Here is a 15,421-nt window from a genome sequence, read left to right as displayed (position 1 = left end):
CATCGGGGGGGGGGGGGGGGGGGGGGGGCATGTGCCCCCTAACCTGCTCATCATTAGTCTTGCACCTAATTTAAAGCGACTAAGAGTAATTTCCCCTAAAGCTCGCTCGCTCGCTCGCATTTATAGATGATACAATTATATGTCACTTTAAAACAAATGTTTTTTTAGTCTGCCGTGATGCTTATAACCCCATCATGATTTGTTTTTTTTCCCTCTTTATAAGATGTGATTTTTCACTCTACGACCTCACAGATCTTACATTTTTTCTCGCTCGCTTTGCTCGCTAGCAAATGAATATTCAGACAATCACACTTAGCCGAAAGTGTGATGCTTAAGCAATAACTTGTATGATATATAAAGAAAAACAAATATTGAAATCGTCCCTGATAATGGGATCACAATGAAAGGGTATTATACCAATGCCTAAAAAAATGTATATTTTCGCTTTGAGATTTCGCTTTGTAGGTGCCCTTTTTTGTTGGTGCTTTCCACTTTGGAAATAGCTCCTCCGCCCCTGCTTACGCATTAGCCCCAGCGTTAATTTCACGCTTGCGCGCACAGGGTGTGTGTGTGTGTGTGTGTGTGTGTGGGGGGGGGGGGGTTCCTCTCTAGCTCTGAAGCTGATTTTTTTTTTTTACCTAGATTCGTGCGATTCGGTTAATACTTTTAGAGGGAGTCTGAGGGGTGATGTGCCCCCCTCTGAAGCTGACATTTTTTTGGATTTTTGAAACTGGATTCGTGCGTTTTGGTTAACAATTTTTTGGGGAGTCTGATTTGATTTCAAAACACCTGCAGTTAATGCGTGATGGTGCTGCAGCCTCTCTTTCCCCGAAAATTTAAAAATTACCAATATGCATTTGTTATATCTTATCTCGTATATTTTGGTGACAATTAACACTTTTCACAACATACATAAGCTCAAATTTCCGCTCACTCGCCAAATTATTAAACCAGGAAATAGATATTGGGGCAAGAGGCTTCAGCCCCCACTGATGGAAATGTCAAAAAAAAATTGCGCGCGAGCATAACTTGAAAACGGGGAATGTTGATATCGGACAAGAGATGTGACGTGAGCATGTCCCCTTTCCAAAATAATTGTGCCCGTTTGTAGGTATCAATACACTATTAAAGTACAGTGCTTCTAATATGACCTTGTCAGTATTGGTAAGTTTATATAACGGTCTGCGCGAATTTCAAATTTCCGGCCCCCCCTATTGGAAAATCCTGGATCCGCGCCTGATTTAAGCACTATGTTCAATTTACATAAATTGTCATGCAAAGTGGCAGGCAGCCCTTATGGTGTTTGTCTCCCTCTTTGTTGGCTATTTCCTCAATTACGAGGATCAATGAGGATTTATTACTTTTATACAAGTTTATTCAAACGTTAAGTATCATAATTTTTTTTCTGATATCCAATGGTTGTAGAAAAATATAATGAAACTCAAGTGTATACAATGAAGCGGTATGTACAGTGTAATATCAAACCTATAACTGAGTCTGCCTAGGTCCTGTTGCATGAAACTTACCAGTGATGGTAAATCTGCCATCATTATCAAATACCATGGCAACGCATCACTCAACATCCAATCAAATCAAAGTTTCCATGGAAGTTACCATTAATGACAAAGTGAATGCTTGGGCAGCATCATTTTTATAGCTTTAAACTTTAACTAACCAAAGTTTAAAACAAGAGCTAAACTTAACTTTAGTTACGCTCATGTACAACCATGATCTGGGTTGAAGGTATAGACCAGTTCTTGCGATTGCATTGTGAAATCGATCAGAAAAGGTTAATCATCTAGCATGTATTGGTGTGTACTGAAAGGTTCTGGAATCATCAAAATGATAAGAAATTTGGCCCCGTCTTGGTAAAGTTACAAGCACTCTACACAGAAAGATGGATATGGGACTATATCTATCCAGGCCGGATAGATATGATAATTTACCAAATATATCAATTAGTAGGCGGTTTCCCTGCAAAATTTGTTTCATCATGGATTAGTCAAAACATATTCTTTCACATGATTGGTAATAAGAGCTTCCATTTCATTTTTTGAGAGGGGGGCATTTCCAAAAGTGGTCTATACCTTTAAAAACTCTGAGTAAGTAAACCTCAAGTTCCTGAAACCACACTAAAAGTGCATCCACCTGGTCCTCAACTATACAAGCTAACCTCAAAAATTCAAAGCCACGAGTTTAACTTATAGTTCACGACCTCTCCTGTTACCTAGCTATTAATTATGGCACTGTACCTTTTCTTCATAGTTGACCTTGAGTGCGGAGAGATGTGACATTAGATCCATACCCAAAGAACACCAGACATCTGCCACGCTGTACTGACCAGAACTAAATTGAAATTGAAATTAGAAATTGAAAATTAAATTATCATTATTTTTATTGTTATTATTATTATTATCATTTTTATTATTCTTATTATAATTAAAAATATAATTATAATTATTTTTTTATTATCATTAAGCATTTTTTTCAGTATAGACAAAATCAGGAAACAAAACAGTGAAGACAAAACAACACCTAAGATTTGAAATGAGTCACATGGATGCCTGGAAAAGAAATAAAATTAACTAAATATTAAACTGTAACCTAAAGCGAGGGTCTTCTTTTCCGAACCATGTGGCTTAACATAAAGTATAGCACAGAGTAGCAAGATATAAAATATAATGAATTGCAAGTATATTGAATTAGAGAAAAAGAAGAAACAATTAATGTTGCATTATAAATGCATATGTCTATAAAAAAATTAAAAAAAGGGAAAGAAAAGGAAAGGAGAAAACACAACCTGAAAAAATAAAATGAACCTCAAGAGGGCGCTATTACCTGAATGAGTAAATTCCAGTGTTCCATGCCTTTGTCATCAACCATACAATCTCCATTTCTGGATATGTGTCCTTCACAAGCAAAAGAAATTGCACAAATTGATTAAAATCAGTGAATAGACGTATATCACCATTACGCCTCTGCTTGTTTGAATTAAAGAATATGTAATGTACATTGGGCAAGTAAAAGCTACTTTAGCATTGTAGTAGATATAACAATTATTTTGCTTTTATTTCATTGTGTCTATGGCTCTGCTTCACAGTTCTGGTGAATTCATATATTATTAGAAAGGCACTACAAACACAAACTCCATTTATAAATCTCTTGCTGTTGGCAAATACATGGGGGATGCACTAACCCCGCCCGGCCCCCCTCCCCCACTCAGTGTTAATAATTAGGGTATGCGTATGCATGTTCCCTCCCTTTGAAAGCACCCCCCTATCTCCAGTGTGTAAAGTAAATACGGGCCAGATTTTTGTGTGTATTGCGGGCCAGACTTTAATTGTTGCATGAAAAGTACCCCTTAACAAGAGATTTGGGGAACACGAATGTGGTCCCTGCGTCCCCAGAGTGGTGGTGGTGGGGGGGGGGGGGGGGGGCACTTACTTTCTCTTCTGCTTGAAGGAGCTTGATAGCCACCTGATAAAGATGCCACGCCTCCTCCCTGCCTGCCGTACCAGGACTGCTACCCTCAACCAGGCACAGTCTGATAGCATTGTGAAGGGTTTTACTATCAAAGAGAAGGGATAATATTTAAAGGCAACATTAAATCTGAGATGCATGGCCCTACGTGTCATCAGTGTCTGTGATATGGCCTAATATTGAAGCCCTAAAAAAATTGCTCCGCTAAATGATCAAGAAGTGCCTCAAAAAGTAAACATATTTGAGTGACCAGTTCTACCACACTTATTTTTCCCAATAGACTTGATAATCTTGATAATCAGACAGGCGAACCGCTTGTAAAAGTCATGGAGTTCCTGACTGACCTAAATGTTTATAATTATCATTGCAGCATGAGCTAAATCCAGGATTTTGTTTCAGAATCTGAGACAAAGTTACCCAATCCCTTTAAGGCTAGTATCTGAACAAGACCAAGATATCTACTCCACCTCCATTTGTGTATCGGAAAGTATGTTATTATTTATTATAACATCTCTATGCACTTCCAAAGGACTTTGGATATCATTGCCCTGGCTTTGGACTTGCATTATGGAATACTGAAAATGGATCGACACAAAAATATAATTTTACTTGATGTTTTGTCTCATCTACGGTGATCAGATGTAATAATAATAATAATATTTGGTTCTTGTATAGCGCGTATCATTTTATATAACGTCTCTATGCGCTTCAAAAAAGCTTTGGAAATGATTACCCTAGCTTTAGCTCCAGCAGCCGTTATCAGCGCACAGTGCATTTCAAGGAATAATCCTACCAGGTACCCATTTACCTCACCTGGGTCGAGCATGGCAAATGTAGATTAATGTCTTGCCAAATGTACAAATCTATTAGATGTGGATGGTAAGGATGGGACAAAATACCTTGGACTTGATCATCTGTATTTAAAAGAAACATTGAAAGTGTGTAATTGTTGTCAATTTCCTGCCATGGCACTAATGTCATTTGGCAAGACATTAATCTATATTTGCCACACTCGACCCAGGTGTAGTAAGTGGGTACCTGGTAGGATTCGCTCCTGGAATGCATCGAGTGCTATGGTTGACAGAGCTAAAGCGCAGGCTAATACTATCCAAAGTCCCTTGGAAGTGCACAGAAACCTTATTTTATGTGATAAGCGCTATACGTGAACGGAATAATCTTTAATCATAGCAGCGTAACAGCTGCACTGCTAAAGCCAGGGTAATTATGCTGCATTATTGTAGAGCGCTTAGAGACTTCTGATAAAGTAAGTGTTAGGCGCTATACAGTGCGTCCCAAAAAAAACCATACACTTTTGAAACGGTTGCCGAATAAAAAATATATAATTCTGGGGGGAAAGTTTTATATGTACGGAAAGCTCATAAACTCAACTTTCATATGACACCAGAAAATTTGAAAACATTTCTGGCTTACATGTAGGTGAGCACTGCTCACTTTTGTAAAGGGTATGAAAATTAGGTTGTGCAGGAATTAGCCTTCCAATTTGTGAGAGGTAAATCCTTTGGAGCTTACAAAATTGAGGGTGATATGATACATTCATGATTTGCTGAGTGAATGTCATGGTTTATTAAACCAAGCTTTTATGCATGATTGAACAGGAATTGCACTTTTTATTGTAGCATTGTAACTTTCCCTGGTAGACTCAGTGGTGTGTTCATGATGGGAGTCAGGATAGGGTGATGGTACATGTTGTAATTTCCATGTTACAAACTGTTATTTTTTTTTACATCTGTGACTTTGAATAAAAACCTGCACCCCACATTTCAGTTACCATTTACCTGAAGAATAAGTAGCCGACATCTTGGACATTCCTTTTTTCAACAAACCGTATGTGAATATTCAATTTACATAATCCCTACCTAGGTATTAAGTAATTCAATGAGATGTTCAACTAATCTTACAATAATTGAAATGTGGGGTGAAGGTTTTATTCAAAGTCACAGATGTAAAAAACTAACAGTGTGTATTTTGTGTAGCATGGAAATGACACATAAGTGGATTAAGATAAAGTAAGAGCTGTAAGTTGTTACTCAGTCCTCATTCACCTTAGGCTGACAACCAAAGATGGAGAGGCCTCAGTTTTCACCACAGTAGCATTCTTTTATGGTAACAGAATACCCTCGCAGTAACAGTGCCACTGCTGTCCTTCGGAGGTTCCGGCATTGGAAGGCTAATTCCTGCGCAACCTAATTTTCATACCCTTTACAAAAGTGAGCAGTGCTCACCCAAGCATGAATTATTTTCTGACTTTTTTGGTGTCATATGAAAGTTGAGTTTATGAGCTTTCCATACATTTTCCCCAGAATTATATATTTTTTTATTCGGCAGCCATTTCAAAAGTGTATAGTTTTTTTTGGGACGCACTGTATAAGCAAATATAATTATTATTATTATTCTATTTTATCAAAGAAGCATCACATCATTTCTGATCATTTACCACATACTAGGGAATTTATTTAAATCTCGATGAAAACTCAAGGTTGGATTTCAAATACAATTAAAAACACAAACAGAGACATAAGAAATAGTACAAATAATTCACACAAAGTCAAGGACACCAAAGAGTCTGATACATAAATATGGAGATGTTTTCAAAATACTGATTTTTAAAGATATACTTGCCTGCATGTTTTGATGTCAATATCCTTTGAGCTCATGTGTTTCTTAATGGCAGCATGGAGGAGCTTCTTACTCTGCTGTTTGTAATGGGCAGGTGGCTCCATGGCAAGAACTTTCAACAACAACAAATAAATAAAAAATGTTATAATCATGATGAAGATTTATTATTCTTTTACTTCCCACATTGAAAAATATAAAGTAGGGATGTCCACTAAAAAGGAATACCCTTGAAATAAGCAAATATTACTGACATGAGTAAAAAATTACTTTGAGACCTAATACAATACTGCATTTTTTTTGCGGCCAATATGATGATTTATACAGACCTTTGAAAATTTGTTGTTGATAATCTAAAGCAGGCCTTCTCAACTGGCAGCGCGTCCGCCACTTGTGGTCAGTCGGAGTGGCGCGCTTAAATTTTCGTTTTGACACGTTTTGACACTGATCTAAAGGTTAAAGGTCACCATTCTGATTGGAACATTACAATAAGTAATAATTAGACCAAACACCCACTGTGACAATAGTATTCATTTTGCTTTTTACCCCATTTATTTTGTGAAATCACTGTGAAAATATGAAATATGAAACAAGAAACTGAAACTGAAACTTTCATTATCTGCACAAGATATGAACCTACTGACCTGCCAGAGTTTCGATGGTCTTGATGTCATAGTCGGGCGATGAAAGGACTTGCTTCAGAAGCTGGTCCAGTTCCGAGGGTCGTCCCAGCTTCGCCAAGGCCTCAAACTCATAGAGCAGCAGCATGGAATAGGCTCTGTCCCTGTTCTCACCGTCTAAATATTGAGATGAGAAAAATGGTTAGCCAAGACCTATATCTCACTGGGCAGTAAGCCACAAGATGAATGCAACTCTTATATGCCTCTGCCTATGTGCTCTTTCTTCAATGATCCTTTGAATATTTGCAACACTTTACCCTGTGACCTTTGACCCTTTACCTGCTATTACACCCAAAATATAATTACTTCATTCTTGCATGCTCATACATACTTGATCCTAAAATCAGTTCAATGGGGCTCGAGTTATGACAGTAACGAAAAGCGGGACAGACAGATGGACAAAGGACATACCGAAAACGCAATGCCTCCAGCGCCACCTTCAGAGGCGTATGGATAACAAAACAAACAAAAACAAACAAACAAACAACTAAACAAAAAAACATACTGGCATTTAACAATTCCTATGCGACGGGGCCTAAAACCTCTTTAAGACACGACACTCACTATTGGCAGCAAAAGGAAAACTGCATTACGTGTAAATGAGTGACATGGGAAAGAAGAAAAGTAGCTGCATATACTTACCTCCCGAGCCATCACCATGTAGTTGAGAGCACACATTCTGACATGAATATACATGTTCCAGCACCTTCTCTAAAGATACTCGCTATAGAGAAAACAAACATTACGGAAGTGATAATCAAAATTGACACAAAATGTTCTGTGCCCATACCGGTAAGCATAAGGATGTAAAAAACTTTGAGGCTGTCAATAACATTAATAAGCCATGCAATTCTTGTGTAAAAAAACTGATGAATTATACACATTACAACAAAAAAGTTATTTAAAGTTAGCCAAGCCTAGGTTGTCATATCTCCCCATAAATATCTATTTCCCGTATTCAACATATTTATGAGATTCATTCCATTCACTTTCTATCAATGAATCATATGTTTGATGAATTGTATACAATTGATATCAATCTGTTTGCCATTATTTTGGTATAAGATAGCTAATTCCATAGAAAATGTTCAGTTGCCCAAAGTTATAAACATTGGCAACAACTGCCATGATTGATACTACCATGTATTACCCTGATAAATTTATTATCAAACAGAAAAGCTTAACAAGCTTTTTAAATTTAATGGGTATATCAACAGGAACCTTAGGGGACAATTTTGTTTAAAACATCATAGATTTGGGTAGCATTATTTCATACCACCAACACTTCAGAGTCCTGTAGAGTCGTGAAGTGTGACATCATAAACAAATCTATTTTTTGGAATTTCTCAAATTTTTTTTCTTCATTTTCCAAAAGAGCATCAAAAATAATGTCCAAATGTCAAAAACCAATTGAATATGTTAAGTATTGGCTAAGATATGACCATATGAATAAATAGATGTCCTATGGGAAGTCAGTGTTCCCATAGGACCAGTGCTCTGGTTCATAACATTACGAGCCAGAGCAATATAACATCAAGTTCCCGTAGGAACAATTGGCGATCAATAAATTCAATTACATCAAATCAAGACTTGATTATTTGTCTCTTTTTGTGTTCTGTAGAACTAATCACTTATAAAAAAACTTCATATTTAATTCACATTAAATTTATATAGATTTGGTCTATTCTTCCATACAGTGCTCAATGCCTATAGGCAGAGCAAAATATATATTGAATAAGGCAGACTAATAGAACATCCATATATATATATATATATATATATATATATATATATATATATATATATATATATATATAATATATTACCTTATCATCTTCTTCCTGTGCTTCTCTAGCCATCTGAAGACTAGCAGCAGCAGCCATCACAAGGCATGTCTTTTGTCTTCCTAGATTGCTGGCATCGTTGGAAAGAAGCTCACAGAACTATGCAGGAGAAAATATAATGAAGGGTAAAAGAAAGTAAGAGAGGGGAAGGAGAGGCGAGGAAAAGGGAGGAAAAGGGAGGAAAAAGAAGAGGGGGTGGGGGGGGGGAGGGGAGTGAGAGTGAGAGAGGGAGAGAGAGAGAGAGAGAGAGAGAGAGAGAGAGAGAGAGGGAGAGAGAGCTAGGTAGACAGGAGAAATAAGAGAAGAAACAAGAAAGGGGAAAAATAGAAAATAAAGACAGACAGAAAGGGAGAAGAGAAAGGAGAGGGGAAGGGAGAGAGATAAAAGAGAGAAAAGACGAGAGGGAAGGGAGAGAGAAAGAAGAAGGGATAGAGGCAATGAAGGGGAGAGTGGAAAGAGCAATTGGAAGAGAAGGAGGGGGCAAACAGACACAAAATATACAAAAGCAGAGATTGATTTCAATATGAAAACACAACCATCATCAAATTAACATGATTATTATTACAAATACAGGCAATGCATGGACAATCAGTCTTACCTTTACTTTAACATCAATTTTAACATTTGATTTCATTTCACTTAAGTGTGCAACCCGTCATAAATTTTAATCCAAACTGTGCCTATAATAATCATCACTTTTACACTTCTTTAGCTAACAGAATAGTATCACATACCTGACTACACTTAGCAAAGAAGAGGTGTGTGAGTCTGCTCACAGTGGAATGCTCAATGGCCATATTCCATGCTATATCGGACAGAAAAAGAGAGACAGAAAGGAAGGAAAAAAAGAAAGAAAGAAAAAAAATAAGAATGAATGAAATAAAGAACATTGAGAAATTGTTTAAAGATATACATGTACTTCATGTATCCCCAAAGGAAAATAAAAATGAAGATTAATCTATAGAACACTACAATTTCTGAAGTCATGTAAATCAACTCTGTAAAGATTGTCAGTATTCACCAAAGCAGAAGGAAGATATAGACTCATTAAGAAAAAAAATGTGTATTACTAAATATGGAGAACTCAAATTTTTTGATTTTTCAGATTGCTTTTAGACAAATTATCTGAGATATTGATTTGGAGAGTTGATGATGCTTACCTACTTTCATGAACCATGCTGCTTCATTGTTAAGCATGTCCTTCTCACCGGTAGACTTGGGTTCCTTCACAGCAATGCTATTCAGCTGAACTAGAACTGTGAAACATATTATGAATATGTTGATATAATATACCTGGTAGTAATAGTAGTTAATCTTGAGTTCTGGTACTGGAATGGCATTTCAAGAGAGATGGCTTTCACACAATTTTGAATTGATGAATAATAATATTAGTAGTAGCAGTAGTAGTAGTAGTATAAGTAGCAGCAACAGTTACAACAACAACAACAACAATAAATCAAATCAAATAATAATTATAATAATGATAATAATAACAATAATAACAACAACAACAACAATAATAATAATAAAATTAAGAATAATTGGGCATATCAAGCGCCCTTTTCCAGAAGACACAAGGCGCATGTCATTCAGTCAATCAACAAATCAATCAATCAATCAATTGTAGAGGTATGCTTTCAGATGATTTTTGAAGAAGTCAAGTGAAGTATACTATTTCTTAGAAATGCAGGGACTTTATATTCCATAGGCATGGGTCAATAGATTGAAAGGATTTGAAGCCAGACCAAGAGGTTATAGCGGGTGCCCTCTTATTTTTTAGAACAAAAGTTTAGAATAAAAGCTTAATCTTTAGTAAACCTAAGAGTTTTTAATGATCACATAAAGTGTAATGCTTATAACACAGAGATCAGGGACCACACATGTGACCTCTGACCTTTGTTGTGCGCAGCTGCTATTCATTTACATTTACATGCACAAAACTGCAGCTTGCTTTTTGTTTGCAGCAATTTACCACATTATATCTGAACAGCCTTAAGTTCGGATTAAATCATTTAATTTCATAAATGGCTCTAACACTTCCCAACATGAATTACAACTGTAAACAAATATCTGTAGAAAACTTACAAAAACCAATCGAAACCCCTTCCAATTGAATTTTTCAGGCAAAAAAGAAGAATAAGAAATTTAAAACACAAGTGAACTGGAACTGTTGACAAATTAATAAATAGTTTATGAAAGCAAAACTATAAGAAAAAAATAGAAATTTGAAAGGAAGACAAAATAGTAAGTTGACCAATGTTGGCAAAAAACAAAACAAAATCTCTGAATTAAATCACATTTTGTAATAGTAAAAACAACTCAACGTCAGGAGTTAACGGGAGAGATCGAACCTGATTCTACGTATGATGCTACGGCATTTGCTTCCATTCTACAGGTAAACAATTATAAAAAACGCAAAATGTGTTGAAGAAAGTTCATATTTTTTCCTTCAATTTGTCAGTTTTTATATTATCTTGCAGCATATTACTATATCCGTACTTGAAGATTCAAATATATTCTTTTTTGTCAAAGTGCTGTCACTCTAACTATGAGGGGAAAAAATAAAATTAATGGAATTTTATGGGAGATGAGCAAAATTTATACAATGATCATTCAATCACGTGTGGAAACATACTATTTTATAATAAAGAATGATCTTCTTTTTTCAAAAAATAGGGGATGTCAGAAATTGTAAATCTGTTAACTCTTTAGCTGTAACGTTCCTTGCTTATTCGTTTTTTCATTTGTTTGTGTTTGTTCTTGTGGAGCAAGAGAAGATATTTGGTAAAAATCTATTTATCCCACGCAAATAATCTCCCTGTGCCATATTGTTGATATCCTGAGATAAATAAAACAAAGGCTTCAAGATTTTGTAACTGTTTCCAGGGCAAGATTAATTTAGATTGGTGTCAAAAAGGATGTCATGGAGCTAACCAAGATTGGAAATGGGTCATTTTTGCAAAGCCATTGTGTTGAACAAAGCAATCCTTCCATCAAGTGGTGCTCATTGTTTTGTGACAAATTTGCAGATGGAGCAAACAAGTGACTACGTAGAGAGGCAAAGGAAGCAAGCAGAGAGTGCAAACTTACACTGGATCTGAACTCTCTCCGGATAGAGTCAACCTCAATCTTGTTAGGCATCTGAAAAAATATAAGGATCGTGTAATGTTTTCGTAAAAAAACATGATCATCATCATTTATTATCGTCATTTTCCCCCCCTCTTAAGAAGGGTTACTTCTTCTTCTTCTCGAGTCACTACGCCACACGATTGTCCCAATCCAGTGTTGTAAGCATTGTATCGCAGAGGGGGTTAATGCATCCAGATTTTCTTGGGTACAAGGGATTAGTAGATGGTAGAGCGGTGACTGAGTTCCATGCTATGATGATCAACACTCCCTCCCTCCACTTCTTCTTGTGTCAGGCATCCGCCTCATTTAGACTAACTTTACTGCTTTATTTCTTCACCATACCTTCCATGAAATCTTCAGTATTCCCTCTTATGCCATCCACTTCCAAATCCGACGCTCCTTTCACAGATTCATCATCTTCCCCAGATCGAAATGTTGATGATCAAGGAGTCCTGCAATTCACATTCATTCTCGAAGCTGGCTGTACGTGTTCTTCATATCTTCTTTTCTTGAGCATTCTTCTCATTTAAACTGAACTTACTGCTTTCTCTCTTAATTCACCATACCTTTCCATGAAATCTTCAGTCTTCCTTTCCCTCTTATGCCACCCACTTCCAGATCCGACGCTCCTTTCGCAGGTTCATCATCTTCCCTTCTCAACACATGACCCATCCAGGACAATCCAGGTCTTTCTATCACTTCCACCAGTTTCTTCCAGACCCAACCTTTCCATGAGCTCACTTGCATTCTCTCTATCAGACACTTTCCCGCACCACACATCTTCCGTATCATGGCTCTTTCTGTTCTCCTCAAGATATCTTCTTCTACTTTTGTTCAGGATTTGCTTTCATCATATTCAATCGCATTTATATTTAATGGAGAATATTTGACCAAACCTTGCATCGACCAAAAATTTAATAGGCAGAGGCAAATTTGACATAAATCAGGAAAACTGCTACTGTTCAGCTTTCCATGGTCAGATTTTACTAATCAAGTTGTCAAACTAAAAAAAACATAGATTATAACGTATCTTTGAATAAATCACTATGAACTGATTGAAATGATATTTACGGTTGAATTCAGGGGGGTGTTTCATAAAGCTGTTTGTAAAGTTACGCATGACTTTACAAATGACTTATATATGAAAAGCCAAATGGGATGCTCAATCATTTTTAACTGCACCAACGTAAGTTGAACTGTGCACATGTAGATTAACATTCTTATTACAACAAACCTTTCTTAATGCAAAGTATATCTTTTGCCATAATTTCATGGAGGTTATTGGAAATACAGTCGCACTTTGTTAAAACAACAGAAAAAACCTTGGGCATCCTATCTGTCACTTCATATTCAAGTCGTTCGTAAAGTCATGCGTAACTTTACGAACAGCTTCATGAAACAACCCCCAGGCGTCTAAAAAAAAAAACTCATCATGTACAGTTTGGGCAATGTGCCACCATTATTTAATACAGTTTAACATAACTTCTCATGCAGACCAACCTGAAGCACGTCAGGATCTGCTGCACATCCGAAGAATATTTCACAAGGCTTTCCAGAGCTGAAATGGCAACCTTGCGATTACTCCGCTGGAGAGAATTTAAAATTAGAAAAAAGAAAAAAAGATCATGGGTTATAAACATTAAGAGACAAAGGTCAAATGATTTCTTCTAATGATCAACATCAACTCAAAAATATCAATAATCATGCTCTCAATTTCGATTTGGATTAATACAAAATATTAGAAATATACATGGCCTATTCTATGCAAAGTTTTCACCTATTACTACTTTAAAAAACACTTTTCTTTCTACAGTATAACAAGCCAGGCTAATATTATTACAGACAAAGATGTGATCGGCTCACAGCTCGTCACGCAAGGATATGAATTATCATACTTCACTCCCGGTAATTTGTTATGGTTATATTTTTTGCCTCATAACGTATCCAAGCAGCTCTTTGCGTACCAATCGTTTGCATTTTCTTAGCCATATTTTCGCATTTGACACGGAAGGCTGGACAGCTAAAGAACAAAGCACGGCATGAAATCACAATTATTTTAAATTTTATATGGTAGGAAGTGTGACTGTAACATACTTGTACATTTTTTTAGACCACAAGGGATTTACATTTCCCTCGTTAAAATATGATCCCTCGGGAAAATATAACTCCCTTCAGCGGTCCAAAGAATGTTATATAATTACACAAAATGTGTATAATATCTTATCAGCTTCCTTGGTTCAATTATTTCAGTATTTCCAAGCACAAGATAAATGATAGAAATAAAAGCCTTCTAATTACATCTTGATTAGATATGAAACTATTGCTGGTGTAACATCAAGCAACTGAGATACGCATGTTCATGTAATACATGCACATATTCTTTTAACTATTGTTGAACAGCTTCAAGGCAGCCCCTTACAAGCTGATAATTGTAAGAATAGTAAGAAGTGCATAAATACAGATAAACCTTATATGTACAAATGATTTACATATATTTTGCTCATCTTCTCCTGTATCATTGTTGATATCGATTATCTATTATATTTTAAATCTTGTACAATTTCATTGAATTCATTTATTTATAGTGTAATACTATTTTACTACAGTTATGCTAATTGGTTTGTATTTTATATTTTTTGCTGGTTATGATGTATTGTCAGGGACCCATAGAAGACCAAATTTTGTTGAATGGGCTTCTCAGGTGAATTATGAATAAATATAAATGAATAAATATATATTTCGAGTGGTGTTCTGAACATCAGAGTTAAATTTCAATTGCAGCCACGAGCTGATGGCTATTGAAAACAGTGATGAACTAGTCCAATTTGTAGTTGACTTGTCCTATATAAAAAGTCTGTGCTCATACCAAAAAAGGCAAGCACAAAAGTACCCCCTACATGAGACTAGTAATGAAAATCATAAGGGCAATCCCAAGAAATTCCATGTTGGTGCTGATGAAGATATCAGAAGATTACTAGCACAGTAAATACAATTTTTTCATCTACCCCCTGCCCGTCATATCCTCTGCTTGGAGCCACAAGAGCGTTAACGCATATACATTAACCATTTGACTACTGAGTTCTCTTATTCCAATAGACTTTATACAGGGGTCACTCCATTCCTGTGGGCAATGGGTTAAAACAGAGTTAACATGTCTTGTGCCTCACCGTCTCTAGGTCAAATAGAGCAGTGAATTAAAGCAATGTATGAACGTCATTAGGCCCAAAAAGAAATATGTTGTATTGCCCTTTAGGTGCCAAAAGATGGGTCGGTCGGTCAGAAATCTCCTTTTTTTTTTGATAACTTTTTTTCCTTCTCCTTCTTTGGGCTGATATTTCTTAGTTTTTAATGCTTTAATATTTTTTTTCTCTAAAAAACGGTTTAAAAAAAAAATTGATTAAAAGCTGACTGTAGATTTCAAGATATTTGGGTTGGTCGTAAAGGGCAATACAACATCTTTTTTTATTAGGCCTTATAAGAGGAGGTGCAATAGCTCAGCGGTATAGCAGTGGTCCCGGGAGGTCCTGGGTTCGAAACCCAAGTCAATGAGCTTAGTGCCCTTTGGTAAGGCATAAATCCTCATTACCAAGTCCTTTGGAGAGGACTTACAGCCATAGGTCTCCTGATTGCCTAATTACAAGCATACACATGCTT

General features: G+C 36.3%; 1 protein-coding gene across 1 annotated transcript in view; it reads right to left on the bottom strand.

Moving 5' to 3' along the window:
• The window catches only part of LOC105445612 (testis-expressed protein 11-like), a 32,535-nt gene that overhangs the window by 3,144 nt on the left and 13,970 nt on the right, over window positions 1–15,421 (bottom strand). The window contains exons 15-26 of the mRNA XM_030994298.1: window positions 13,268–13,353; window positions 11,729–11,779; window positions 10,990–11,027; window positions 9,799–9,894; window positions 9,373–9,443; window positions 8,621–8,737; window positions 7,437–7,518; window positions 6,759–6,911; window positions 6,121–6,229; window positions 3,445–3,568; window positions 2,839–2,909; window positions 2,253–2,346 (exon numbers count right to left, since the gene is read on the bottom strand). Of these exons, the coding sequence (XP_030850158.1) occupies window positions 2,253–2,346; window positions 2,839–2,909; window positions 3,445–3,568; window positions 6,121–6,229; window positions 6,759–6,911; window positions 7,437–7,518; window positions 8,621–8,737; window positions 9,373–9,443; window positions 9,799–9,894; window positions 10,990–11,027; window positions 11,729–11,779; window positions 13,268–13,353 (1,092 nt within the window). The remainder of the gene's footprint in view (window positions 1–2,252; window positions 2,347–2,838; window positions 2,910–3,444; window positions 3,569–6,120; window positions 6,230–6,758; window positions 6,912–7,436; window positions 7,519–8,620; window positions 8,738–9,372; window positions 9,444–9,798; window positions 9,895–10,989; window positions 11,028–11,728; window positions 11,780–13,267; window positions 13,354–15,421) is intronic.

The sequence above is a fragment of the Strongylocentrotus purpuratus genome, unplaced genomic scaffold (genome assembly GCF_000002235.5).
Source record: "Strongylocentrotus purpuratus isolate Spur 01 unplaced genomic scaffold, Spur_5.0 spur5_scaffold_21, whole genome shotgun sequence".
NCBI classification, from domain to species: domain Eukaryota; kingdom Metazoa; phylum Echinodermata; class Echinoidea; order Camarodonta; family Strongylocentrotidae; genus Strongylocentrotus; species Strongylocentrotus purpuratus.
Note: the sequence above shows the minus strand (reverse complement) of the source record. Positions and strands in the feature narration are given on the sequence as shown.